Below are 27,896 nucleotides of genomic sequence, written 5' to 3'. Positions count from 1 at the left end.
AAATATCTCTTGACTTATTCCGATCATAAGCATGAAATTTTATAAATAGGCCACAAAGTGTTTTGAGAAAGAACTTAATCTTAAGGAGCTAAGCTCTTCTTTTTAAAAAAAAATAAGTTGGATTTTTTTTTCTTTTCTGTATAAAAATATCACTTTATCCTTAAATTTGACAAAAAAAAGGCAAATTTGACGAAATGACCATTTATACAATGCTAAGTTAAGTTGGTAGAGGAAAGAAACCAATATAAGAATTTAAAGATGAAAACTAAACATAATGTAAATTTCAGTGACCTTTACTATCATGCACCTAGTAAGAAAAGTACACATATATTTGTTGATTTGCTTTGTCTTTTCTTGTCTTTCCGTTGGTGGTCGGACAGAAAATTAGTGGGAGCGGCGCCACACGCATATAACTGAGTAAAGATGAGATCTTATTTGATTTGGTGCTTTATGTCACTGTAAAGTTATAAAGTCAAAAACAATATGGATTTAGAAGGAGGAAATATTATAAAATTCTAACCGACAAACTCAGTTTATTATGATCTTATCATGGCAGAAGTTCATGAAGTTAACTTAAGATCAGTAAATCATATCATGTCTTAGTCTTTCTCGATTAACAATGTGCTCTGATGAGTAAGAATCATGCCAATCTCAATTCTCAAAGGTGTGAAATACTAATTCGATAGATTCTTCAGTGTTTACAGCTTGAGAAGAGATCTTTCATATTTGTGGGATTGTATTCAATGAAAGTCGTATGTACGGTTTGGAAGGAGTTCTTTCATATCTTTCGAGATCCATCTGTAACACGGAGTGCTACACCACATGTAATTGTAAAATTGGAGGGACACTTGAAAAAAAAATTCTACCAATTATATGATAGCATGTGGTATACCACTTCGTATTTTGAGCATCCTTAAAAATCTCTTTACTGATCGAGAAACAATTGTTGCAATTTTTTCCCTCGTCCCTCGCGCTGATATTCCAAAACAAAAAATTACTGTTGCAATTGGTTATGTTTTTACTACCAACACAGTGATTAGTTGATGAGTGTTATATAACAAGTGATGTAATCTCAATTGATGAGTGGTATAAAAACAAGTGATTTATTTATATAAGTCCGTTGTTTCATACCAGTTTTTTAATTTATCTCATTAGAAGATTACATAGATATAATCATGTGATGAGAGAAACAAAAATAAAAACGTATGAAGCAAGAGATATGAGACCAAAAGTAAATACATATATATTCATACTAAAGTCCAAAGCATTTGCATATTATTGACAGACGAACGAAAGAGAAAAAAAAGAGTTGAAGAAAGAAGGCAGCAAAATTATGGAAGATCTACTTATACTCTCTTTGATATTCCATATATGCATGGAACAATTTCTAGACTTAGGGGAAGGTTGTAGCTGCTGATTGAAGCCTAATTTGTCTATTAAACCTCTGAATAAACTCTTCAACTCTTCTGTTCAGTTCTTCATCCGACATGGTCGAAAATTCATTGTCTTCATCAGCAGTTCGTTTGCGCTTCTGATCAGTTGTCTCTGACCTCCTTAAAGTGTTCTTGCTCTCATTGATCATCCCTCCTTTCGCTTTTGCAGACTTACTTCGCTGACAAGTTTTTGCCTGAACATTTTCTCTGCCAGTTCCACAACCTTTATTCTGATCATCGCCTTTTGATACGTGGATTACCCTCTTTTCTTGGATAACTTCTGTATTTTGACCAACGAGGATTACTTCTTCAATCTTTGTTTTCATATTGTTTCCCGCCTCTAATTGCCTTGGACTGCTTTTGTTGACAATTTGAGGGTATTGAGAAACAAATGAGGAAGCACTTCGAGCTTGGCTATGCATCATGTACTCTTGGTAAAGATGGTCTTGTTGGTCTTTGGAGGCCGAAGAGAATGCGCCGTAGTCGGCGGCGATGATGAGGATGAGGGTGTTGGATATGGCAAACCAAAACTTGGAGTTCTTAAAGAGAGTTGAAAGGGAGAGGTTAAAAAAATAGAAGATGCAAATATAAATAAATATAGAGAAGAAAAAGGCTAATAAGGATATCCCTTTGGCTTTGTGAGGATAATATCCTCTGGAATTGAAGGGTTTCACTACATCATGCTGCAGATTTGTTTGAAGTTTGGCCATCTTATGTGGAGAAGAGAAGAAGTGGTAATGCTTGAGATGCTTGTGGGGTTTATAAAGAAGTGTGGGATTTTATATGGGAGCTTTTAGTCTGCATCCAGTCAATGACATGGTATTTTAATAAAACCCACCCTAAAATATAATCCATCTAGATAGGAGAAATTTTTCAGTGTATTTAGAATATGGGGTTGTACATCACATATCATTATATGATTAGAGGAGAGATTTTTTATTTTTTATTTTTTATTTTATTTATTTTTATTTTTTCAAATGTCCCTCTAATTTTATAAGTACATATAACTTACTGTCATGTGTTATGCGCACACTGAAAAACTCTACCGCATGTTGTAAGTTACGTATACTATTACGGAAGTAACCCTAGCTAGCTTGTGGTCTCCTGTACTTATGAGCAATTGATTGGAAATGCTCTCTATCTCTCCTTGTTATATATATTTTTAAACGGGGTTTTTGTACTTTAATCATTCAAGAAGATCAAAGTTCAATAAAAATTTATTGTTAGATTGAATATTGATTTTAGTTCTCTAATGTGTACTTAATTCAAATTCATATTATATTTATATTTTAATATTTAATAGATATCTTATTTAATGTCATTGTATTAAAATTAAAATTTATTATTAGGCCAAATTGGATGCATGGTTCCCGTGGTGATAAGGTATTCAGAAAATTGCCCTTGTGGTAAAAAAAATTAGAATTTAAACCCTTACGGTGAAGGTTATTAGCAAATTTAACCCAAATGTGAGATTTCTGTTAAACCTCAATTAAATGTAAGAATAAAAGTGTCCAACCACTCTTTCTTTTTAGCCTTCTTTTATCTTCCCTCTTTCTGTCTTTTGTTGTGCCTTCTTCGCTCTATACTGCTGAGAGTCACTAGTCCATCGTAAGCTCTGTAAAACTCATAAATATATGGAGGGCATTATGACGTTTGTTTTTCTTTTGTATTGTATAAGAGTAAACCAGAGTAACAAACAAAATATAAAAAAGTTAGGATAAAGTACAAAAAATTACCTCAACTATTAGGGTCACGACAGTTTCATACCTCATCTTTTAAAATTAACAATATCATACCACATCTTACGAATTGGTGACAATGTCATACATCCGTCAATTTTTCTGTTAAGTGTTGACGTGGCAAGAGACATGGACCACTTTCTATTAAAAAATTAATAAAAAATTATTAAAAACTAAAAAAATATATTTAATATTTTTTAAATATTAAAATAATAAATAAAAGTAAAAAAAAAAAAACCCTTAATCGTCCCTTCCCTCCCTCTCTCTCTCTTCCCCATCTTCATTTTCTTCCTGCTTAATCTTTAACACACACAAAAAAAAAAAAAAAAAAAAAAAAAATTGAAAACCCAACCCCCCCAGGAGAAGGAGGGAGAACCGAAGAAGAAGAAGAAGGAGGAAGAAGAGGAGGAGGAAAGAAAAAAAAACCCCAGAAGAAGAAGAAGAAGAAGGAGGAAGAAGGAGAAGGAGGAAAAAAAAAAAACCCCAGAAGAAGAAGAAGAAGAAGGAGGAAGAAGGAGAAGGAGGAAGAGGAAGAAGAAAACCCATCAACTCAACCCCCCCTCCCGGGCCGCCCGTGGAAGAAGAAGAAGGAGGCGAAGAGGAGGAAGGGGAGGAGGAGGAGGAAAAAAAAAAACAAAACAAAAAAAAACCCAAACTACAACCCAGAAGAAGGAAGAAGGAAGAAGAAGAAGCAAAAAAAATTAAAACACCCCCTCATGCGGAAGAATAAGAAGAAGGAGAAAAGAAAAAAAAAAAAAAAACCCCAATCCAACCCAATTCGTCCCCCCCAACCCAACATGCACTTATCTCTCCTCCCCTATCTTCATCTTCTTCCCCTTCTTCCTTTACCTGCAACCCAGAAACAAAAAAAAAAAATAATAATAATAATCGAACCCAGTTTCGGCCCAAGAAGAAGAACCCTCTCTGTCTCCTCCCCATCTTCATCTTCGTCCCCTTTTCCCTCTACCTGCAACCAAGAAACAACAACAACAAAAAATTCATACCCAGTTTCGTCTCAAGAAGAAGAAGAAGAAAAAGGGGAAAAAAAAAGAAGTGACAAATCTAATTTCAGCCCAGGAGAAGAAGAAGAAGCTGCAACCTAGAAACAACAACAAAAAAAAAAAAAAAAACAAAAAAAATTCATACCCAGTTTCGTCTCAAGAAGAAGAAGAAGAAAAAGTAAAAAAAAAAAAATGACAAATCTAGTTTCGGCCCAGAATTGAAATTGGTGCAGGTGAAGGAAAGGGGAAGAAGAATTGAACTTGGTGCGGGTGAAGGAAAGGGGATGCCGCACCCCTAGGAATTTTTTTTGTTTTGTTTTTTTATTCTTAATTTTTTAAAATTTAATTATTTTTTAATCTAGCTGGATTAGTGAGTGGTAACTGTCTCTTACTACGTCAGCACTTAATAGAAAAACTAACAAAAAAATTAATAGAAGTATGATATTGTCGCAAATTTATAAGATACGATATGACATTGTCAATTTTAAAAGATGAGGTAGGAAACTGTCGTGACCCCAATAGTTGAGGTAGTTTTTTGTATTTATCCAAAAAATAAACCACGACTTAAGCTGCTGCTGCTGAATCGGTGAATCTCTCTCATCTCATCTCATGCTCCGGTTTGGTAATTGCATCCGCTGAGACGAAGAAGAAGAAGAAAAGCAGTCAGCCAGCCACTGCCACTGCCTGCAAGCAATTTTTCATAAACTTGTAATTCTTCTGTCGTCATTTGTCGTCACTCTCTTCTTCTTCTTCCTTCCGGGCTGCCGGTGGTGCCGATGCAGAGGGCGGTGCTGCTGAGGCACTCGAGGGCGAGCTAGCGCTTGCAGACGAGGGAGCAGGCATCACGGCTAGGCTTGGAGTCAAGCCGCCGGAAGACCTCGACGATCAGCTCACGAGGAGACACGTGTTGATCCGATCGTGGCCTTGCATTGCACCGTGGAGGTATAATTACAGACACAGAGAGAGGAAGAGAAGGCTAGCAGAAATAAAGAGTGTGGTTGGACATTTTTATCCTTATACTTAACTGAGTTTAACAGAAGTTTGTTTTTTGGGTTAATTTTGTTAATAATCTTCATCATAAGGGTTTAAATCATAATTTTATTATCACATGGGCAATCTTCCGAATACCCTATCACCACGGGAACTATTAATCCGATTTGTCCTTTATTATTATACACATTTTAATTCATTAATTTTATTTTACTTCCCTAATTAGTGTACCTACTAAATGTCTGTAACACAATATATTTTACTAAATTAGTTTACTGAAATGTATGTACCTAAATATATTATAGTGAATTAGTGACACATAAGACAATATGCAAAAACAGAAATGTACCGAAAAATTCAGTACCTATATATATGAAACCGACATGTTGGTACCTAAATATATTATACTAAACTAATGTACCGAAATGTTCGTACCAAAACATTGTATACTAACATAAGTGTACCGAAAAATCTCTACAAAAATATTTTCTTATATAAAATACTTACCGTATCAAGAATTCAAATTCATAATATTTTCATAAAATTTAATTTATGAACACCATAAATTATAAATAAAAAAGAGAGACATTCAATACATATGTTAGCATTAAATAGAGTCTAGAGACTAAAATCAAATTTTAATCTTGTATAATACATTTTACTAAATTTCATCTTATTTAAAAATTAAAATTTAGTTTTCTAATTTTTAAACTCTCAAAGTGTTTCCATTCACAGTAGTTGGATACTGAAATCAAGAACAAGAAGTTCGGATTACTCATCTTTTCCGAAAGTCTACAAATTCTTCGTATCTTAGGCATGCTATGGTGGGTGTGGGCCAATGCTTGACACTTGATAAATCATGGTCCTGAGTTAATTACTTGGCATTTTAAGTTTTGAACTAATCCAAATGTTAAGCATGATTAATCATAGTATCACAATGACAATATAGATCTCACCAACAATGATTACGTTAGATAACTCGCATTTCATATACGAGTCCTATTTTGTTTAGAAATATGTATAACTTTGTTTATGATAAATTTAATGTGGTGCCCGTAATTCCTCTAATATTAAAAATAGTAATATCCTAACATATCTTACTTGAGCTTGCATTGCACTTTTCTGCCCACAAAATTTTCTGGTCTTTGTGACTTGCTTTATTTTAATTAAAATCTGGGGAACAAACACTCATGGAGACCCCAGCATGTCATTTGCCGATTGGTTACTTCAACATCTCTCTCTCTCTTTCGTAATCGAATCATGGAAGATATTATTAACCATATAATCATACTTTATGTACGTAATTAGATTTTGTAGTGACGAGAGGAACACTCCAAGAACAGAAAAACAAAACGAGTTCGGTGTTGTTTAGTTAAAATATACACTGCGTTCATCATACGAAAAAAAAATATTTATATACTGCTTCGATCACGGAACGAAGACCATGATTTGCGGTGCATGCATCCTGTGGAGTTTAACTAGTCAATTTTAAGGGGCTTGCTGATGTTCTCTATGATCGAAGAACGATACGACGAACTCATGATTTGTGTTGACATGCATACAGAAAATTTACTTAATTTTCATAATTTTTTCTTGAAATTAATACGACCAATTAAACCAGTATGATTGGCTTTGAAACTCTTTTTTTTTTTTCTTCTCTAATTTGTTCAAATCTACAGCCAGCCCTAGCTCACCCCTCTTGAATGCACCCAGGTTTACATTTTTTTTTAATTCTCCAGGTTTTTTCAAGAAAAAGAAAATCAAGCATAAATAGAGAAACAATGAGTGGACTTGAATGGCTGAGATTTCATTAGAATCCATATTTTACTCCACACTCAACGACTAAGTATGAATAATACAATGATTAATTGTCAAATCTCTCTCTCTCTCTCTCTCTCTCTCTCTCTCTCTCTATATATATATATATATATATAGACACATACATACATACATGCATACATACATACATACATACATCAATGATTATCGATTTTTTTTTTTTTTTGAAACATTGATTACCGAATTTGCCATCTGGACTTGTATAGAGATGCCAATTTTTCCTGAACTTTAATTTTAGCCGATTACCCTCCTTAACTTTTATAGTTATCCAATTTTTGTGATATCCCACATTGTCCAGGGGAGTGATCCTTATATGTATATTCTCATCTCTACCTAACACGAGGCCTTTTGGGAGCTCACTGACTTCGGGTTCCATTGGAACTCCGAAGTTAAGCGAGTAGCGCGCGAGAGCATTCCCAGGATGGGTGACCCATCGGGAAGTTCTCGTGTGAGTTCCCAGAAACAAAATCGTGAGGGCGTGGTCGGGGCCCAAAGCGGACAATATCGTGCTACGGTGGTGGAGCGGGCCCGGGAAATGATCCACCCCGAGCCGGGATGTGACAATTTGGTATCAGAGCCTAACCCTGGTCGTGGTGTGTCGATGAGGGCGTCGGGCCCTTAAGGGGGGTGGATTGTGACATCCCACATCGCCCAGAGGAGTGATCCTTATATGTATATTCTCATCCCTACCTAGCACGAGGCCTTTTGGGAGCTCACTGGCTTCAGGTTCCATCGGAACTCTGAAGTTAAGCGAGTAGCACGCGAGAGCATTCCCAGGATGGGTGACCCATCGGGAAGTTCTCGTGTGAGTTCCCATAAACAAAACCGTGAGGGCGTGGTCGGGGCCAAAAGCGGACAATATTGTGCTACGATGGTGGAGCGGGCCTAGGAAGTGATCCAGCTCGGGCCGGGATGTGACAATTTGACCCATCCTGGGAAGTTTTTGTGTGAGTTCCCAGAAACAAAACCGTGAGGGTGTGCTGGGGGCCCAAAGAGAATAATATCGTGCTACGATGGAGTCGGGCCCGAGAAGTTGTCCCCCCCGGCTGGGTTATGACAATTTTCCCCTTGAACTTTAATATTAGCCGATTACCCCTGAACTTTTATAAATATCCAATTTTCCCCCTGGCGTTAGATTTTAAAAAATTTCATCCATCCAATTTTTTTATCTATTTTGATCACGCAGACAACACATGACGATGTATTGGGGCAAAAAAAAAAAAGGAAAATTAGATGGATGAAAAATTTTAAATCTAACGCTGGGGTAAATTGGCTATTTATAATATTTTAAGGGGGTAATCGGCAAAAATTAAAGTTTATGGGGGAAATTGGCTAATTATAAAAGTTCAGGGGGTCAATTGGCTAAAATTAAAGTTGAGGGAACAAATCAACAAATACCTTTTTAATTTAAGGAAAATAATTTATTGGCTTCGTGAATCCCTGTCCTGTTACCTAATGATTGATGGTTATAGTCCACCCACAATTTATACAAAGGGAAATTTTATTTGAACTCATCTAACCTCTTTCTACACCCAACTTAAATTATAAATGTGAATTGTCTATTTTATCCTATTGCATACTTACTATCAAGTACAAGATGAAATTAAGAATAAAACTAAAATTTATCAATAAACCCATACTCAATAATCAAGTTCTACCATCACACAATTTTTATCCTACGTTCATTCTGACTAAATTCCTAAGAGCTTCCATAAAACCCTACGATCACCTAATAATCAAATATGGTTGCTTTTCGTTTCCTCTTTAGCTTCATGTTAACTCGTTCAGGAAAAACGATAATTACAAGCACTATCACCACAAGAAACAAAAGAGTTAGAAAGCTTTCAACACATCAAAATGTTTTCCAAGTCATTACGAGTGCATGTTTAAAGTGTGAGTTCTCTTCTCGTTATTTGTTCAGTTCTGCTTCATTCAACTATGTATGCCTGTAAAAGCTGCATATATTGCTCAAATGAAAATTATTGCCATGATCCTTCAAGAAAACGTGATGAGAAGTTCTACCGAAATTTACTATCACTAAGGTGTCCACATAATTTTACATAAATTCCAAAAGTACTAGTTCAACTGCTTACCTAGCAGCTACTGAACTGTTTAATCTTGAATTACAAATTCATCACTCAATTCCACGAATCACATACAGGCTAGCTAGTTGGACTACTCCATTAAGAGCTTGGCAAAGATCATTTCCTAACAACCTTGCACTCAACCGACGTAAAAAAAGTTTAAAAAACAAATTGATGGTCTGATCAATTCATCTATAGCAATTGGTTGCCATGACAAAATCTTAATTCTTCATTCACTCATTTGGGATTTTATTTTCTAAATGGGTGTAAAGATGAATTTTTATATATTGAATTGAGTTTGTGAGGATAGTTTAGATAGTAAATTTGGGTTTAAAGAGAGATTGATTCTTTAATTAAAAGTAATATGAGTGTAAAGAGTAAGTTGAGTGAATAAAGAGGTTATATGAGTTCAAATAAAATTTCTCTTTATACAAAGATGCGGTCCAAATATAGTAAAGCAGTTGTCATGTAGATTACGGAAGGGGGTTTAGGGTTGTTGATATTTACCCAACACGCCACTACTCCCAAACTGCAAGCACCAAAACCCGGACAAACGTTACAATTTCGCATATATATATATATATATATATATATATATTTTTTTTTTTTTTTTTTTAATTTATTATTATTAATGAGAGAGAGAGGGTTCAAAACTATTACAATAATTTTGCATCACCGTTTGTCAATCTTGAGCTGTTGTTGTTTGAACTATTGCAGTTTTCTTGATTTTTGGGACTTGTCATGCATGAACTGATTTTATAAGCTATGATATATACACTGGGATTTGCAAATTAAGTCTATGGATTCGTATGTTAATCACTGATCATACAGACCTTTTGTATATTTCTCTTATTAGTGAAACTAGGCTTCTGGTTTGGTATATCAGATGAATGAATCTGATATGTAGGTTCAACGTTCAAGCGAACCTGATGAGATAGTGAGCCATCAAATACTGGACTCTTCATGAGGAGTTTATCAGTCGACCAATGCTTTTGTAGCTGAAATGATTGCTTGATGCAAAGCTCCGACTCCGAGCACTAGAACGGCGTAACAAAAATGGTGTGAGTTCTAATTTCTAATGACAATGTAATGCGTGTATAATATTTGATGCAAAGATATGTGATTACTTGATGGAAAGGTGAGAAGAACCAGAACGAAAGCAATCAACGTGAAACTCAAAAGGCCATAAACAGGTAACTGCAGCAACAAAGCAGGTCATTAAATCAGATAACGGTATGTTGAATCATTTATTTCAAAAATATACTCTTAAAATTAGGTGGACTCATCGTCACAAAATAGAAATGTTGCTTAGTTGGATTAAAAGTCAATGGACCTAAATTGAGGCTACATATTGATCTTATATCTAATTATCTCTGGATTAAACCTAATAATCGGCTACCTATTTTGATAATAAAGATCTTTAGGATCAATAACTAATTGATGTTGAAGGAGTTTTTATATCACATCGATGGAGTTTTATATATGTAGGGTGTATTGAATTTTAAAGAAATTGACACTGATGGAGTTTTAAGAAATTGGCGATCGATGTCATGCCCCAGGTTGTTTAAGCTAATTCTACTCTTTTTCTTTACTACTTTATGTCTTTTTACCAATTACTTTGTATCCATATTCTTGTTTCCGTAGGCGATTCCACAACTAACTCGTATTTCAACTTCATGCTTTCCTAACTCGAAACCTTGGCAACAAAGGATTTAATAAAAATTTGATCGGTCGATTAGTCAATCCTTCGTTTCGGGTCTTTGGCTGTGACAACTGACAACTGAGAAATCTGCTTGGCTGATTAACTATTCTCAAGCTTCAAATATTTCACCAAAATACCTTTCCAATTCCAAATACAATGCCAACACACACACACACACACACATATATATAATTACCCACCGGCATGAGTTACCTGTCTTCAAGCAACATTTCTAGCATTTTCAAGTTCTAAACACACCAACACTTTACACTTGACAGTCCTTAGCTTTCCTCTTTGTATAATCATGTACGCACATCTTCTAGGTTTAACCTTCCTATTGAGTTGAGCTAGACCCTAAAGTCTATACTGTGTCACAAAAATGACGTTTGTGACCAGTTGACCAAAATATATGAGCTTTTGCGTGTGCAAACAGATGGCTATGTGTTCCAAAAGGACGGACCTAAAATTTTCTACATATATATAACCGCACAAGGATCACTTTTGCATTCATATCCCCTTCTATGTCTCTCACACAGTCACCTAGTGTGAGAGGGAGAGAGAGAAAGGAATAAATCACCAATTGGCGGATCTGCTAATTTAGTACACTCATGTGAAATATGAATTTGGTTGTCCACAGAAAATGAAAGACAAAGGAAGAATAATGATGGTGTGATGGTCGGTACGTAAAGAAAGAATCAAGCGTTTAGGATTGTGGTACGTTTGGTAACCAAATTGAAAATGCCAAACTAAAAATCGAACCGAAATTTCTGTTAACCAAAATTTTAAACAAAAATAACAAATATGCTTTTGTTCGGTTTTTGGTTTCGGTGAAACCAAACCTACCAGTTTTGCTGACGAAAACTGAAACGAAAACCTTGGTACTTTTCAATTTCGGTAAATTTCAGCTTGGTCATTCTCGGTTCGATTTCGGTATAGGATTCAGAAAATGTCAGCCCTAGTAAGAGTAGTACTTTTAAATATGAAATCAACATATTAGCTTGGATGCGAATCCGAAAATGACAATTTGTTCAAACGAATGTTAAAAAAGTACTAGATGTACATTTTTATCGTTTAATTTTGTGCTCTTTGGGGTTACATTAAAGCAAATTAAACTCTTAACCTTCAATTTGCCTCGCGGGGTCAGGTGTTCCCATGACCCTAGCTAGTTGTGTTCCATTTCTTGTATATTTTCTTCTTAGCTCACTTGCATATCTGTGTGAATTCGATATTTGACCCTTTTTTAATGTATAGGTTCATTGGACTTCTATACTTATTGTATCCTAAAACTAAGACGAAAATATCACTCTTATTCGATTATTGAAGTGCACTCAGCCAATACCCCACCATTAACATTTGACTTAAATTTGTATATTCTTTATACTAGTACATGAATTTTAACGAACCAGTTTACTTTGGTGCACTAGGAGTTTTGTGCATCTTAGAGCATTTGCAATGGAACTCTCTATTTAGGGACTTCCACCACCAACTTTTGAGACTCATTTATGGACTTTAAAGGGATTATTCGGGTCTCTAAAGGAATATTATCTGCAATAGGAGGTTCTTATAGTATAGTCCCTAAATGTAGGGACTAAAATACTAAAAAAATATTGTTTATTTTGTTGGAGTATTGTGGTTGTTGATAAAAACCGAAACGCTATCTCTACCTTTAGAAGAGAAAGTCCAAAGAAAAAACAAAGAGAAGTTGTTGTGTAGCATTCCTAAGAAGAGAAGGCATTTCCACATGAGTGAGATTGTTCCTTACTCAAAATCAGCAGTGAGCCCATTCTTTGAGTCCTTATATACAGTCCTAACATTTGGGGATCTCTTTGAGGTATCAGGTAAATCCCTATATATTGAGATACTTTGAGAATTTATATTCCGACCCATTGAAAACCTTTTCTGCCTATATTTAGAGATTATATAGTTGTAGAAACTTCATTTAGGTCCCCATTAAAGATACTCTAATAGTCTATTGTACTTTGTAGATTCGTAACGTTTTCGGGCAATTGTCCAGTACCAATCGGTATTTAAGTCTCTTATTCAGCAAACATACACAATTAATCACTAACTAGAATCTTTCCTAGAACAACAGTTCTTGTCCAACACACACAAATCGATTCAGACGCATGGATTCCCAATCGTATCAAAAGAAGAGAGGGAGACCATTCACCTGTAAAAGCATGAGAGCCTTTGATCTGTCGGCTTCCTACTGAGATGGATAGACAGATTATAGAAAGAAAGAGCTTAAGTCCCATCGTGTAATTACAATTCTTCTTTTGAGATTCATCAGCTCGTCTCACATCTTCTTCTACTTCCAGTAACTGTTTTCCCTTCGCCCATCGCACTCTCACTTTTCCATGCAAAGACCAACACTGTCAGCCTCAAACTTGCGCAATGCGGGAAGCAAAGGTGACAACCTTTTTTTTATTTTTTTATTTTTAAATTTCTCAGCAGGCCTCTGCAAGTCCTGCCACTAAAGATCATGACTTTGAATTTTGATAAATTTTTGGGAAAGTATTTTCTTTACTTTCTCTATCCTTTTTGTCATCAATGCAATTCCAGAAAAAGGTGAAATAAAAAGCAAAGAAAAAACCTTGAGCCAGTACTTTTTTGTTCTAATTAAAAAGCCACATTTCCCTCTGTTTTTCTTCATTTTTCACTTGTGGGTTTTCTCTCATTTACTTCCAATTGCTCTCCTCTGAACTTTCATGGCTTTTTTGCCTCTTTTCCTTGTTGGGTTTCTTGTTTTGGGAGGGGGCTTGATTTCAGGGCAGCAAAACTCAGATGGGATTATGGAAAGGGAGGAGCTTTTGGGACTTTTTGAAGCTTTGGGTGGCCTTCTGGAGGACCCCAGCTGGGCCCAAGAGCACCCACAGCCCTGTGATGAGACTCCATGGCCTGGTATTCAATGTGAAATTGGTGATGAAAATCCTCCAACTTTTCATGTCACAAAGATTCACATTGGCCCTGACATTCTCACCCCTCCTTGCAAATCCTCTGCTTCCCTTTCAAGTTCCCTCCTCAAATTACCCTACTTGAAAACCCTCTCAATTTTCAATTGCTTTTTAACTACACCAGTCACTCTCTCTCCATCACTATTTGGTGCATTGTCTTCCTTGGAAACCCTAGCCCTTGTTTCCAATCCAGCTCTCTCAGGAGAAATCCCCCCAAACTTGTCAAAACTTACAAACTTAAGGGTCCTCAGCCTCTCACAGAACAACCTACAAGGAAACATCCCTAGGGAAATTGGTGGGTTGGTGAGACTAGAGCAGCTTGACCTAAGTTACAACAACCTAAGTGGTGAAATCCCACAAGAAATTGGAGGGTTGGGGAGTTTGACAATCTTGGATTTGAGCTGGAATGTTCTAGAAGGTCAGGTGCCTAACTCTGTAGGGCAGCTTCAAGTCCTCCAAAAGATTGATATGAGCTCCAACAGGCTGAGAGGATTGATCCCTCCAAATGTAGGGCAGCTCAAGAGGTTGGTGTTGTTTGATCTGAGTCATAACTTGATCAATGGGCCAATCCCAGAAACCCTTTCAGGTTTGGAGAATTTGGAGTATTTGGTAGCTGATAAAAACCCAATCAATTCAGAAATTCCTCAGTTTGTAGGGAAACTTAAGAATCTCAAATCTCTGAGTTTTTCAGGATGTGGGTTGATTGGCAAATTACCTAACTCCCTATCTTCCTTGAAAAATCTCAGTTCCCTCTCTCTAGACAACAACAGTCTCAATGGGACAGTGCCTACAAGTTTAGGGACACTCCCAAGTTTGGATCAGCTGAATCTGAGCAACAACAAGCTGAGTGGGGCCCTGTCACTTCCAGAGGATTTCATTGAGAGGCTTGGGAAGAGGTTGGATGTGAGAGGAAATAATGGGCTGTGTGCAATCAATCCATTGTACAAGAAGAAGAAGGGCATCTCTGCAAATCTGATAAGTACCCCTGTTTGTTTGAATGCAAGTGGAGCAACAAATGACACGGCCTTGGCTGGTGAAGAAGAACCAAATGTGTCTGAGAGAATGAAGCCATTTGGTCAGTACCCTGTTGAGAACAATAGTTCTGGTTCTCCATCGAATTCAAATGCAAAGACGGTTTCTTTTGGTTTTGTTGTGTGTTTCTTGTGCCTCTTGTTGTAAAAACCCACTTCGTTTTTGTTCAATTTTAAGGCAACTTGATGAACTTGTTTTGATTTGAATTAGCTCATTGATAAAACTAGCCAAAATTTGCATACTGCGTAATTAGTCCGCATCAAATACATCTCCTCTTAAATTAATGTAATTTAAAGTAGAATATCGCATTTCAATAAAAACAAAAGATCAAAATAAAGTTTGTAACACACGACTTTTTGCAGCCTATTTTCTTTTTGGATTTTACTGGACTCATGGTATTTACTATCAAAAGCTGATCAGTCTTGTCTGGATGAGAAAAGAAAAGAAGAAAAGCCGATCAGTGTTTGTCAACTTTGTCTAGTCTCAGGTCTCATCACCGAGAGCTGCCTATAATCTGTATATTCTGCAGGCTTTTGCTAAGGAAGCAAAGAGATGCCTTGATCATTTACAACATTCCGACTTTAATCGTCATAAACGTTAGTAAATGACATTTTTTCCAGTGAATGAATTATACCTGTAAGGAATATACGTACGGGGAGAGAGAGAGAAAAACGCGAAACAATATAGAGGAAGATTATTTCTCCTTTTAATCTCTCTTCTTTTTCCTCTTCTTATACTTGAATAGTTACAGTTAAATCAAATCAACGTCTTATATTAATTTATTTTATAAAAATAATAAGATAAAAAGTACAGTGTAAGAAAATGGGAGGAAAGATGATGAAAATACGAGGTCCTGCTCCAAATAATATACATCGGGTTACACTGGAATTTGGTAATGCAGTTGGGCCTGAATCTGAAAGTTATAAGCAATTAAGAAGGGCTTCCCTTTTCTTTTGATAAATTTTGATTGAACATCCAAATCCAAAATCCAAATGTTTAAAATTGTCCAAAAGCTGCAGATACATTCCCTTTCTTATGCAGCTCCTTGTTTCTCATACATGCATCAAAGAAATTAATTAAGAACAAGTGGAAAAAGGAAACAAAAATAGTTCAGTACGTGAACTTAATGTGGGCCCACAAAAGAAAAAGAAAATTAGTGGTAATTAGAATCAATGATCATCAATGAAATCAATGCAAACTCAAATTCTGATAGTGCTGCTGCACAATCATCTGAAATCAATGCAAACTCAAATTCTGACAGTACTGCTGCACAATCATCATCCTAATTAGCAATACTTTTCTTTTAATTAAGGAATAATAATATTATTAGACATGTTTAATCCCACATCCAAAAAATAATAATTTGCCAATGTACTTCTCCACCCCTTAATTTTGTAAAGAAAAATTCTTTTTAGTTACTAATCACATCGTTACGCTACCTTGTGATCAAAATTTGCACAAAATAGAAAACGAAGTTCGCTTGATTTAAAAATTTATTTAGGAGGGTGTTGTTGAATATTAATCCATGATATTATTATTTTGACATTAAATGGGATGAGCATGAAGGAACGATAGATTTGACAATTCCTCGCGCCTTGAGAAACCAATCCACTCACGTTTCTTTATTTTCTTATACGGATGCTTACCTCTTTTGTCTTCACCCCTTCCCCATCATTGTTTAATACTTTTTTTCTCGAATCACTCCTGTCACTCTGATCACTCTCTTTGTTTGTTCACTGAAAAATAGTATATAAGGATCCAAGTGGGATTTTGAGTTTTGATTTTTCTCTCTTTTCTCCTTAGCCACCCTCTTCTGCAGCTCCTCTTTGTTCCTGCAATCACACAAGGTGTGTTCTTTGCACTCTTTGATTATTTGTTTAGATTATTTCATTGAATTTCGACATGGGTTTTGATCAAAATCATGTATGATGTATTGAAAATGAAATCTTTTCTGATTGTTGTATCGAAATCAATGTTCTTCTTTCTTTTTTGCCTATCATATGTTTGATTTTTTTCTTTTTCTTCTGAAGTGATGTAGTAGAATTTGAGACATGAGTGCAACAAAGTATGATTTTTTGAATCCGATATGTGTTTGGATTGTTGAGTTATTGTTAGATTTGTTCAAGCTTAATCCTGATTTTTTTTTATTAGTGGGACTAATCAGAAGTTTAAGGAACATAACAAGCCACATCAGTCTAGTCTCAGGATATGGATCACTAGTCATAGCTTATGAGTTTGATCGTTCATAGCCCTACTGCTTTACATCTGTTATTGTAAATGCTTGGGCTACCGTCACCCTTCTCCGTTGCATGTAAGTTCTTCTCCAATTTAAGATGTCCTAAGAATGTGTTCAACTTGGGGATCACATCCCCTGCAGTTAAAATTTGAGACTTGGAAACTTGGAGGCCACCGGTTTCTGGTTGGACTGGTGTAGGTTTAGGGTTTAAGGGAAATAATGAATGTCGATGGTTCATAGTTTCTATAACTTAAAAATTAGGATTGCTTTTTCGGTCAATTGCTTGATTCTCTGAATTTGAAAGAATCCGACATAACATGATATTCAAGTGATTTTCATTCACTATAGCATAAACAAATTGCAGAGATGGAGATAACCAATGTTTCTGAGTATGAAGCAATTGCGAAGGAGAAATTGCCAAAGATGGTTTATGACTACTATGCATCAGGTGCAGAAGATGAATGGACTCTCAAGGAGAACAAACACGCATTTTCGCGGATTTTGTAAGCCTTATCTTGCTTTTGGGTTTGGCCAATCATCTCGAAAGTAGTTCCTTTTGTTTTTTGATTTTTTCTGGGTAGATTTCATTCATCATAAGAAAATTTTCAATTGAAGCTATTTACTGAACTTGTGTATTTCTTGTCAGATTTCGACCTCGTATTCTTGTAGATGTAAGCAAGATAGACTTGAGAACAACTGTTTTGGGCTTCAATATTTCGATGCCAATTATGATTGCGCCCACAGCCATGCAGAAGATGGCTCATCCTGAAGGTACAAACCCCTTTTGTAAAAGGGTACTTTCTTGTTTATTTATACTCTTCTGTGACATACAACTATATAAGTTGCAACATTTATAACTCAAACAGCAATTGGAATTACCATCAATGCCTTTCAGTTGTTGAATCGGCTCAAAGCTCGTTAAAGTTTCTCTTTGTCAAGTTTTTCTTATTAAGCAGAGATTGGCTAAATTTAATTTGTAATTCTCAATCAGGAGAGTTTGCAACGGCAAGAGCAGCATCTGCAGCTGACACAATTATGGTATGGCTTAGAACCATCCAGTTATTTTTCTAAAACTGAATTCTGTTTTCCCATAACAGTTTCTTTAACATTAGATTGTATCAACAATTTCAACTTATGTACGCAATTTTGGTTGTTGTAGACACTGTCGTCTTGGTCCACTTCCAGTATCGAAGAGGTTGCGTCAACAGGACCTGGCATTCGCTTTTTCCAACTCTATGTGAGTTTAAAATTTATCCCTCTATTTTTTTCTGCTACTTTCTTTCTTATTCTTTTATTTTCTATTTGGCTAAATTCACTCATTTAACATGCGGTGTTAGATAAATGCTCTAGTGCTGAGAGAAATTTGTTTCAGGGAGAAATTTCATTCACGTAACGTTTTTGTTGAAAGCTTGGTTACAATTTAACGAACTAAACTTGTTCCCTCAAACAGACTTCCTTATAATTTCAAGGTGACTTTAAAAGTTGAAGTGAGTTCTTTGTCCTCCAATTAAGTGACCTCTGTCTCTAATTCGCTATATAGAAGTTAATTAAGGCCTGAAACAAATATTTACTTTCAAGGTTCTCATTTGTCATGTGTTGTTAACCTTATCAGTGATTGATGTGCTTCTTTTTAGGTGTACAAAGACAGAAATATGGTTGCACAGCTTGTAAAAAGAGCCGAGAGGGCCGGTTTTAAGGCAATAGCTCTTACTGTGGACACTCCGAGGCTTGGACGCCGAGAGGCTGATATTAAGAACAGGTGGGCATTGATTCAAGAATGGTATTTGTAAAGGAAAGTGTTATTGACACTCCAAAAATTTCATTCTACACTCCTCACAAGTGTATTTTTCTTTCCAAATATAGAAAGTTTGGAGTGTAGAATGAGATTTTTGGAGTGCCAATAACAAGTCCCTCTGTAAAACTAAGAAAGATAGTTACTAGAAACATTTTAGGTTGTTTCATTACGAATTGAAATCTCATTTAAGGTCTTCAACAGATTTGTATTGCCACCAAACTTAACATTGAAGAACTTTGAGGATTTGGTTCGTGGAAAGATCGATAAGGTGGGTGACTAACCTGTATGACTTTCAATATCAGACAAGTATAGGTAACTTAATTTTAACGCATACATTTCTTAACTTTTTGGTGATCAAATTTTAGACCAATGATTCTGGACTTGCATCATATGTTGCTGGACAAACTGACCAGTCTCTCAGCTGGAAGGTAAGATGGTTGCTTCAATATATGATTATTCAAACAATAAATCTGAAGTAAGATTTCACGCGGTATTTTTCGCCACATTCACAGGATATACAGTGGCTTCAGACAATCACCAAATTACCAATTCTGGTTAAGGGTGTAATTACTGCCGAGGATGGTAAGCAACCATATCCCTTACTCCACATTCCAATAGAAATCCAACTCCCCAGCTTGGTCTATTATTGAAAGTTTATGACAAATTAACTATATATGTGCTGAAAAATGTAGCACGACTAGCCATACAGTATGGAGCTGCAGGAATTATCGTCTCCAACCATGGAGCTCGTCAACTTGATTATCTCCCTGCAACTATTATGGCTCTGGAAGAGGTACATTCGCTTCATATATTCTGCTTTTATCAATTTGTTAAATGCTTAGTGTTCTGAAATTGTTGAGTATTCTCTCAACAATTCATATTCTTGAAACTTTAGTCATTCTAAATTCCAAGTCACTTTCTTTGCTGTATAGAGCTGTAACTAGTAATTTTCTGAAATTATGGTTTTGTTGTAACGGCTTATAGGTCGTTAAAGCTGCACGAGGCCAAATTCCTGTGTTTTTGGATGGTGGAGTAAGGCGCGGAACGGATGTTTTTAAAGCTCTGGCTCTTGGTGCATCCGGCATATTTGTGAGTAAAGCTTATGTTACTTGACACTAAATAAGATACTGCAACTGTAATTCATTCAGTTGCCTGCAGCCTTTAATATCTGTTTATATTAAAGCAACGAATCTAAAACAATGCCCTTAACCTACAAGTTCTAATCTGATACTTAAGAACCTCAATTTTGCTTATAAGTATTTATTCATTTTGTATTCCCTCTGTTCAAATTTCAGATTGGTAGACCGGTGGTGTTCGCACTAGCGGCAGATGGCGAGGCTGGTGTAAGGAAAGTTCTTCAAATGCTTCGTGACGAATTTGAACTAACCATGGCATTAAGTGGTTGCCGTTCGCTGAAGGAGATCACACGCAACCACATTGTAACTGAATGGGATCGTCCTCGTGTTGCACCTAGATTATAAGAAGGCCACGATTCTTTTTCGTGGATTGATACGATGAACTACTAAAAGTTTCCTGTCTTGAACGTTTAGGAAAACAATATTTGAGAACTCAAACTTCTGTATTGGTTCAGAAAAATATATCTGAGAACTCAACTTCTGTATTGGGGATCAAATGGTAGTCAATAAAGAGCTTCTACTTGGTTATCTTCAAACCAATATTAATTGGTTTAAATTCTGCTTCTGAACCGAATCTATCATGCTTGGTCATGTGTTTTATTTCTCTGCTTCCACATGACACCGTGTGATTAGTTTCAGTTCTTTGCTTCCACATGACATTGCATGGTTGATTTGAGATTTCCCGTCATTAGCATGAAATACCCCGTCATTAACATTTGAGTTGCATGTAAGTTCGTCTACTTTCCTCTTCTTTTTGCCGTGATGATATTATAAGCCAAAAGGGAGAGACATATAGTATGAATTCCTTATTTGAATGCTAGTGGTGGGAAGCTGAAAATCCCCATTACCATGTGACTTAACAAAAACTGCCAGGAAACTACCCAAGCAATTTCGTGCGAAAGACACCCATTTCCATCTTTTCTTTAGCTCCAATACCATTTGACCATTTTTATTTTTTTTCATTTAGCTTATAAGGAAAGATTTTTCAATGTTTGGCTAAAATTGACATGATGTTGTTCAAGACCATAGGTCAATTTACAACTACATATATGCAACATCCATCTTTGATTGTTAAAAAAAGCGTTGGAGGGTGTAAAGTCCCCACACAAAAAAAACTGTTGAATATAAGTTTCACATCCGGAATTTGAAAAAATAAAATACTATATATAAGTGTATGATTTTTATTTTATTGACACCGAGCTATTTTGTGATAAAATTCAACACCTAGTAATAAGTGGCTAAATTGGAACAATGTTAATGTAGTTAGGGGTGACAAAATAAAATCTAACTTATATTCATCGTTACATTACTACTTACGTCAAGGCCTTTATATAAAAACATGTTAATTGTGCTTATTTTCTTATTTGGTTATCATCCAACGAAATTAGTGAACCATTTGAAATTGGTATAGTTTTTGAATTTTTCAAAACATGTACTCCAATAGTTGATTTATTTGTATCAACGAAAAAAGGTGTATTTGCCATAATGTATGTAATCTTCTCTCCCGCATCAACAAAAGAACAAAAAAAGTCATGTCATAATTCGATAGCAAAATAACACCATATGACAACAAAGACCTAAATCAACAAAAAAACAACAAACATATGATGTCTCCCACATGATGATTTGAAGTGCTTAAAATTAACCAATTTACAAAATGCTCTCATAAATCGATGATCAACCTCTAAGCAAAAACAAAAAAAATACCAATCAGATTAATTAAGTGGCCATAAATAATACATTCTAGTGCCATTCCTAGTGATGGAATGGAGATGTTGCTTGAGTCCGATGCTTTCTCTTCTGCAAAAACCTTTGGAGTGATTTCTTCATAGACATAGCAGCAACGGGGCTACACAGCGGAGACATCACATTTGGTGAAGGTGGTTCTGCTGATCCACTTTGAGGAGTAAATAGACTATTTACCCTTTCCTCCATTTCTTTGTTTGCAAGAAAAAGGATGAATCTGGCCTGCAAAACGCCAACAAATGAATTTAATAATTTATTAGTAATTATTTCTTTATATGATTAATATCTATTTGGTTGGTAGATTATCTTAAACTTCAAAAGAAGGAGAACGTGGATCCAATTGGAATGTTATATATATTCGGAAAAACAAGCTTGTGTCATTTGTGGTGTAACTATTCATTCCATATTAGGATTTTTCTTTATAGGCTTTCAGATTAGGGTTAGAGGTATTAGTTGATTTGCCCTTAAACTTGTACAGAGATGAAAATTTTCCCTTAGAACTTTACAATGAGTTCAAATCTATGAACAACAGTTGAATATAAAAAAATGTTAAACGGAGAAATCTTTATATGAGCAGCGAGCCATAATAATTAAGAATCTAAGAAAAAGTAGAGTACTTAATAAACAAACACACGACGTACCTGAAGCTCTGTAACATCACGAACGCACACCATTCCGTTGTAGAAAATGGTCAGCCGCTGCTGTTGTTCTTGGTGCTGGGTTTCATTAGGGTTGGGGAAGCGTGAATCAGCAGAAGGATGATGAAGCTCCAGACTGCAGTTTCTCATGGTAATTTAGGGTTTGGAACTCAAATTACCAAAAAACCAAGAAAAACCAAGAGACTGAAGGATGATGATGAAGATTGAAGAGAGAAAAAACGAAGATTTGGAGTGGGTTTTAGAATGATGTCATGGCTTTATATATGAAACTGTCATATGCATGTCGACTGAGAAGGTCCCCACATAAATGTGACTAGAAACGCTCCTAACACGAAACGCACGCACTTTTTACACCAAGATAGTGATTAGCGGCGAAAAAGATTCCCTTTTCATTTAATCACGTGTATCATGATTTTTAAACTTGGTTTTTTTCTCTCTTTTCTTATTTTTTGAATTAAACTGTATTTTACATCACAGGATTTGGGGCAATTTATAAATAAGCCACAAAATTTCAAATTTCACATATTGATCGAGTAATTTTTGAATTGTATCAATCTAACTTCTTTGTCAATTTTAGAGTCTCTTAGACATGAAGTGCTGATATTGCATAAATTGAGTTTGACCATCAATTTATATAGGGATTAAAAGAGTAAAGTACTAAACAGTAAATCAATGGACAACGTGTGTTTCAAATGTGACACATACTATGCCACATCAACATTTAACTCTAATTAGATGATGAAATTGATGAAGAGGTCAAATTGGTGCAATTTAGAAATTACGAGTGTAATATCTGGAAATAGAAATCCAATAGATCTGAAATCAATCAAACAATGGATATAAATGAATATATGATATGTCTCTCCCACACGATGATTTGAAGCGCTTAGAATTAACTAATTTACAAAAAGCTCACCTCGATCGATCAATCACCCTCTAACCGAAAACAAAAATACCAATCAAATTAATTAATTGGCCACAAATAATAAATTCAAGTGCCTTAATTCCTAGTGATGGTATGGAGATGTTGCTTGAGTCCGATACTTTCTCTTCTGCAAAAACCGTTGGAGTGATCTCTTCATTGACACACCAGCTACGGTGCTACACAGCGGAGACACCACATTCGGTGAAGGTGGTTCTGATGATCCACTTGGAGGAGTAAATGGACTCTTTACCCTTTCTTCCATTTCTTTGTTCGCAAGAAAAAGGATGGATCTGGCCTGCAAAATCCCAACAAATCAATTTAATAATTTGTTAGAGGTTAATTATTTCATTATAATATGACTAATAGTTATTAGGGTTGGTAAATCATCTCAAACATTAAAAGAAGGAGAACGTTGAACAAAATGGTTATATATATTTGGAAAAAAGAGCATGTGTCATGTGCGGTCTTAGAACTTTTAAATCATATTTGGATTAATTAGGTCAAACATATAGTTTCTGTTCTTTATTCGTACTAATGGGGGAGGGCGGAATGCATCTTTAATTAAAAATGTGAAAATTTGTGACCAAAGGCATGGAACGAAATCAAAGTGTTGTAAAAATTACATAATTCAAATCATGAACAGTTTTCTGGGAAATGGAGAGTCAACACTGGCATGAGCCATAACACAACAGACACAGCTCACTACAGCACTTTTATCTCTGCAATTCTAAACCTACTTTGAGCTATATCTATATTTCATTTGCAATAAACTCCTAGATTATGAACGACAGTTGTTGAATAAAATTGAACCTTAATCGGAGAAATCTAAATGCACGAAACTGATCTTCTTGTGTTTTTAGGTTACAGATTAAGAAACAAAGAATTAAACAAACTCATGACATACCTGAAGCTCTGTAACATCTCGAACGCACATCATCCCGTTGTAAAATATGGTGAGCCGCCGCCGCTGCAGCTGGTGTTCTTGTTGCTGGGTTTCATTAGAACCTGGAGAATATAACTGAAGCTCCAAATTGCAGTTCCTCCTCATGTTGATTTAGGGTTTAGACTCAAAATTATCAAAAAACCAAGAGACTGAAGAAGGATGAAAAATGAAGATCCAAGAGAATTGATGATGAATTGTGAGTTCTGGAGAATGATATGAATATATGGCTTTATATATACCTTACACTTTGAACCAATATAGTATACGTATTTTAAACGTGCTTTTAAAAATTGCTCTGCTGCTGCCACCGTTTATTTTCCGTGTGCAGTTTTTTCTTTTAAAACTCTTTGTTCGTTTTTTCTGAATTTTACACCGCTTTCTTTTTTACTCACGTGCTCGGAGTCGGCACCACCTTTTCTGCAAGATTACAAGAAATTAACTTGGCCCATCAATGATTGATTTGAGAGGAGCTTTTCCTTAATTTACTTCGTCATCAATTCACGGAATTTCAAACTTATGATCGGAATCATTAATAATATAAATTATATTAAAAGAAATTAAATTATCATCCCTCTTTCTTTTATTACATTGATTAAAACATTATTTCTTTTTAATTTTTTATCAAGATCCCTAACTTTTAATAAATGTTATTATTTCAGTTATAAATTATTTACATATCAATATAATTAAATTTTATTTCTAAAATATAGTGTTAGAAACATTACATTTGGTATATTTATATTTATGATTAAACTTTCTATCATATATTTCTATTTTTTGTTTGTACCATTTTTAACTGGCAACCCTTTTTTAATTTGTACCAATTTTCTTTTTAGTTTTAATTTGTACCCATATATTAATTTCATTTTGTGCCCATATTTTCTAAATTTTTATTTATACTCATAATTTATTTATAATGTACCCAGTTTTCTTTATAAATGTTCCGCTTGGTTATATGTAAAATGTACCCTTTTTTTTTTTTTTGTAAATGCACCATTTTTTTTATGTAAAATTTACCCACTTTTTAATGTAAAATCTATTTATTTTTTATTTCTAATGTACACATATTTATAATAAAATGTACCCTTTTTCAATTTTTTTGAACACTATGGGTACATTCGTCTGACATTTATTATTTCAAAGTTATATAGTTACATGTTTTTATCTATTTATTCAATCAAAATTTTTGAGTATTTTCTTTTTTATTGTAATCATTTTTAATTTATATGCCATATAATATGGAATTTTAAATCCCATAACATGTCAAGTAATTAATATCAAACATATGGAAATATATATTAACAGCAATAATGAGGTGTACAAAGTCAAGGAACTTTGACAAAAAATTAAATACCATTAAGATTTTAGTCAAAGAATTTTAATGGTTAGGGACCGGATCTAAAGTTTCCCCTTGTATTTCGTCAAATATGAAGAAGTTAATGTCATGCCGTAGCGTGACATGGTAAAGACAAAAGTTTATGTGCAAGTTCTACATGATAAGAACTATTGACTACACTATACAATAATTGTGGAACGCATTGGTCTTCAATTATCTTTCTCATTTTATGCCTATCAAATTGTTTATGCTTTTTCTTCAATCCTAGCAATATCATACAAAAATATTTAAAATAAAAATAGAAATTTTGTGTCACATCCCAATTTCGACTATGCTGTAACATGATATTGTCAGCTTTGGGCCCCGGTCACACCCTCATGATTTTGTTTCTGGGAACTCACACGAGAACTTCCCAGTGGATCACCCATCCTGGGAATGCTCTCACCCGAACTCGCTTAACTTCGGAGTTCCGATGGAACCCGAAGCCAGTGAGTTCCCAAAAGGCCTCGTATTATATGGAGGTGGGCATGTACATATAAGCCACATCACCCCCTTTCCGTTGGTCGATGTGGGATGTTACAATCCACCCCTCTTAGGGGCCCGACGTCATCGTCGGCACACTCGCACCACACGGCAAAGTGGCTTTGATACTATTCTATCACATCCCAATCTCAATTCCGCTGTAGCACAATATTGTCCACTTTAGGCCTTGGCCACGCCCTCACGGTTTTGTTTATGGGAACTCACACGAGAACTTCTCAGTGGGTCACCCATCCTGGGAATGCTCTCGCCTGAACTCGCTTAACTTCGAAGTTCCGATGGAACTCAAAGCCAGTGAGTTCCCAAAAGGCCTCGTGCTATATGGAGGTGGGCATGTACATATAAGGCACATCACCCCCTTTTTGTTGGACTGTAATATCGATAGCTTAATTGTTGGATTCGCTAAGCAAGTGAGCAAGTCAGCTCATCTACGACATCAGTTATTCAATACAAATTATTTTCCTACTACATAATTTTTATAGGTATTTTGCTATTACAAATTTTTGGGTGAGTTACTTTCATTTTCGATTTTAAACTCAATACAAATATTTGAATCGTATGTTATATATATATATATATATATATATATATATATATATATATATATATATATATCTATTTTTGATATTTTATTATATATATACTTTTTCCTTATGTTTTACGTAATAATTGGTGTTTTCAACCTTACGGTTTATAGGGGTATTATACTACGATATTATCAAGGAAGGAAGAAGGTATGAGCTTGGAGGCGTGAAAAAGAAATAATTGCAATCCGATCGCGATAGAATGATATTCTTTTTTATGTAGCCGCTAACTTGATTTCTTCCTTATAAATTATATAAATATTTTCTTCCCTATTTTTGAGTATCTTACTTATAACAAGTTATTTTAAATTTCGGGGACAAAATTTTCTTAAGGGATGTAGATTGTAACGACCCATCCCCAAATTTTGAGGTTTTAATAATTTTAATTTCTGAATTTATGAAAATGCCCTTCGAAACAAATACATTGACTTTTGTTGACTGCCTTGTTGTGTCATGTAAGATTCGTTTTCTTGGCGTATCCTTGTAGTACTCATCGTTACGAGCACATGAGCGCAAATGGAACGTAATTTGGAGTTATAACAAAGGAGTTATTAACAAATGAAGTTGGGGACAAAATAGTAAATTGATTAAATTTTAGAAGGCTCCAGATTTTTGGAGAAAAATTTGCAAAGCCACGTGTGTGGCCCAGATTGAATAAAATAAGAAACAAACAGTTAGGAGAAGAGATAAAAGAAAGAAAGCAGGGGCGGGATGCCCATTCAGAAGAGGAGAGAGAAGATAGTGACTAATGGGAGAGGAGAGAAAGGAGAGAAGGGGAGAAGGAGAAGAACCCGCCGGGTTCCCCTTGACCCGTACCCGACCTAGAGACATCCATGCTTTCCAATGTTATTCAGGCGATTTTTCTGGTGAATCACGTCCTACCACCACTACCAAACATCTACCCGACCCCCCTCGTTCATTTCCACCCAAAATCCACCTAGATTGACCCCGTTTTGAGGAAGAACGGAACTTGTGGGTTCCGAAGATGTCACAACGGAGATCCGCCCATCGTGAAAGCATCATCAACCATTACCACCATCAAACATTCACTTGAACCCAGGAATAAACCCCAAGTAAGTTTGGGGGCGTCGGAGTTCGAATCGAGGTCGAATCAAAGCACACATTTTATAGGGTTTCTGGCGGTTCGAGGACAATTTGGGGAATTTCTCGGCCAAATTGGACTTAGCCACAAGTATAAAACTTGCTCTACTTAATGAGATCT

At 35.4% G+C, this 27,896-nt stretch overlaps 5 protein-coding genes across 7 annotated transcripts; 2 read left to right on the top strand and 3 right to left on the bottom strand.

The window, feature by feature from the left end:
* Positions 1–1,242: 1,242 nt before the first annotated feature.
* On the bottom strand, positions 1,243–2,193 carry LOC137724594 (uncharacterized). Its single transcript, XM_068463355.2, has one exon. It carries the CDS (start codon positions 2,141–2,143, stop codon positions 1,394–1,396), a length of 750 nt encoding a protein of 249 aa, XP_068319456.2. The 5' UTR covers positions 2,144–2,193; the 3' UTR covers positions 1,243–1,393.
* Positions 2,194–13,019: 10,826 nt separating this feature from the next.
* LOC137724593 (uncharacterized) lies at positions 13,020–15,023 on the top strand. Its single transcript, XM_068463354.2, has one exon. It carries the CDS (start codon positions 13,497–13,499, stop codon positions 14,919–14,921), a length of 1,425 nt encoding a protein of 474 aa, XP_068319455.2. The 5' UTR covers positions 13,020–13,496; the 3' UTR covers positions 14,922–15,023.
* A 944-nt stretch (positions 15,024–15,967) lies between these two features.
* LOC137726044 (glycolate oxidase 1) lies at positions 15,968–20,469 on the top strand. Of its 3 annotated transcripts, none has more exons than XM_068464901.2 (12): positions 15,968–16,621; positions 17,375–17,513; positions 17,657–17,781; positions 18,002–18,048; positions 18,170–18,247; positions 18,645–18,769; positions 19,007–19,073; positions 19,171–19,233; positions 19,318–19,387; positions 19,498–19,598; positions 19,790–19,894; positions 20,101–20,469. In XM_068464901.2, the coding sequence occupies exons 2-12, from the start codon at positions 17,377–17,379 to the stop codon at positions 20,284–20,286; spliced, it is 1,104 nt and encodes a 367-aa protein (XP_068321002.2). In that variant the 5' UTR covers positions 15,968–16,621; positions 17,375–17,376; the 3' UTR covers positions 20,287–20,469. The 3 variants fall into 3 exon arrangements, with proteins under 3 accessions (XP_068321002.2, XP_068321003.2, XP_088550005.1); XM_068464902.2 differs by having other exon boundaries at positions 16,482–16,621; positions 17,359–17,513; XM_088693879.1 differs by lacking the exon at positions 15,968–16,621 and having other exon boundaries at positions 17,402–17,517; positions 20,101–20,438.
* A 990-nt stretch (positions 20,470–21,459) lies between these two features.
* On the bottom strand, positions 21,460–22,841 carry LOC137726628 (protein TIFY 5A). The gene is made up of 2 exons (XM_068465568.2): positions 22,329–22,841; positions 21,460–21,909 (listed from the first exon to the last, which is right to left on the bottom strand). The coding sequence occupies exons 1-2, from the start codon at positions 22,473–22,475 to the stop codon at positions 21,697–21,699; spliced, it is 360 nt and encodes a 119-aa protein (XP_068321669.2). The 5' UTR covers positions 22,476–22,841; the 3' UTR covers positions 21,460–21,696.
* A 297-nt stretch (positions 22,842–23,138) lies between these two features.
* Positions 23,139–24,429, bottom strand: LOC137726629 (protein TIFY 5A). The gene is made up of 2 exons (XM_068465569.2): positions 24,176–24,429; positions 23,139–23,566 (listed from the first exon to the last, which is right to left on the bottom strand). The coding sequence occupies exons 1-2, from the start codon at positions 24,317–24,319 to the stop codon at positions 23,354–23,356; spliced, it is 357 nt and encodes a 118-aa protein (XP_068321670.2). The 5' UTR covers positions 24,320–24,429; the 3' UTR covers positions 23,139–23,353.
* Positions 24,430–27,896: the final 3,467 nt, after the last annotated feature.

This window comes from Pyrus communis, chromosome 5 (genome assembly GCF_041283825.1).
Source record: "Pyrus communis isolate YQ-2024b chromosome 5, ASM4128382v1, whole genome shotgun sequence".
In the NCBI taxonomy this organism is placed as follows: Eukaryota; Viridiplantae; Streptophyta; class Magnoliopsida; order Rosales; family Rosaceae; genus Pyrus; species Pyrus communis.
The sequence above is the reverse complement of the archived record's forward strand: the minus strand, read 5'-3'. Positions and strand labels throughout refer to the sequence as shown.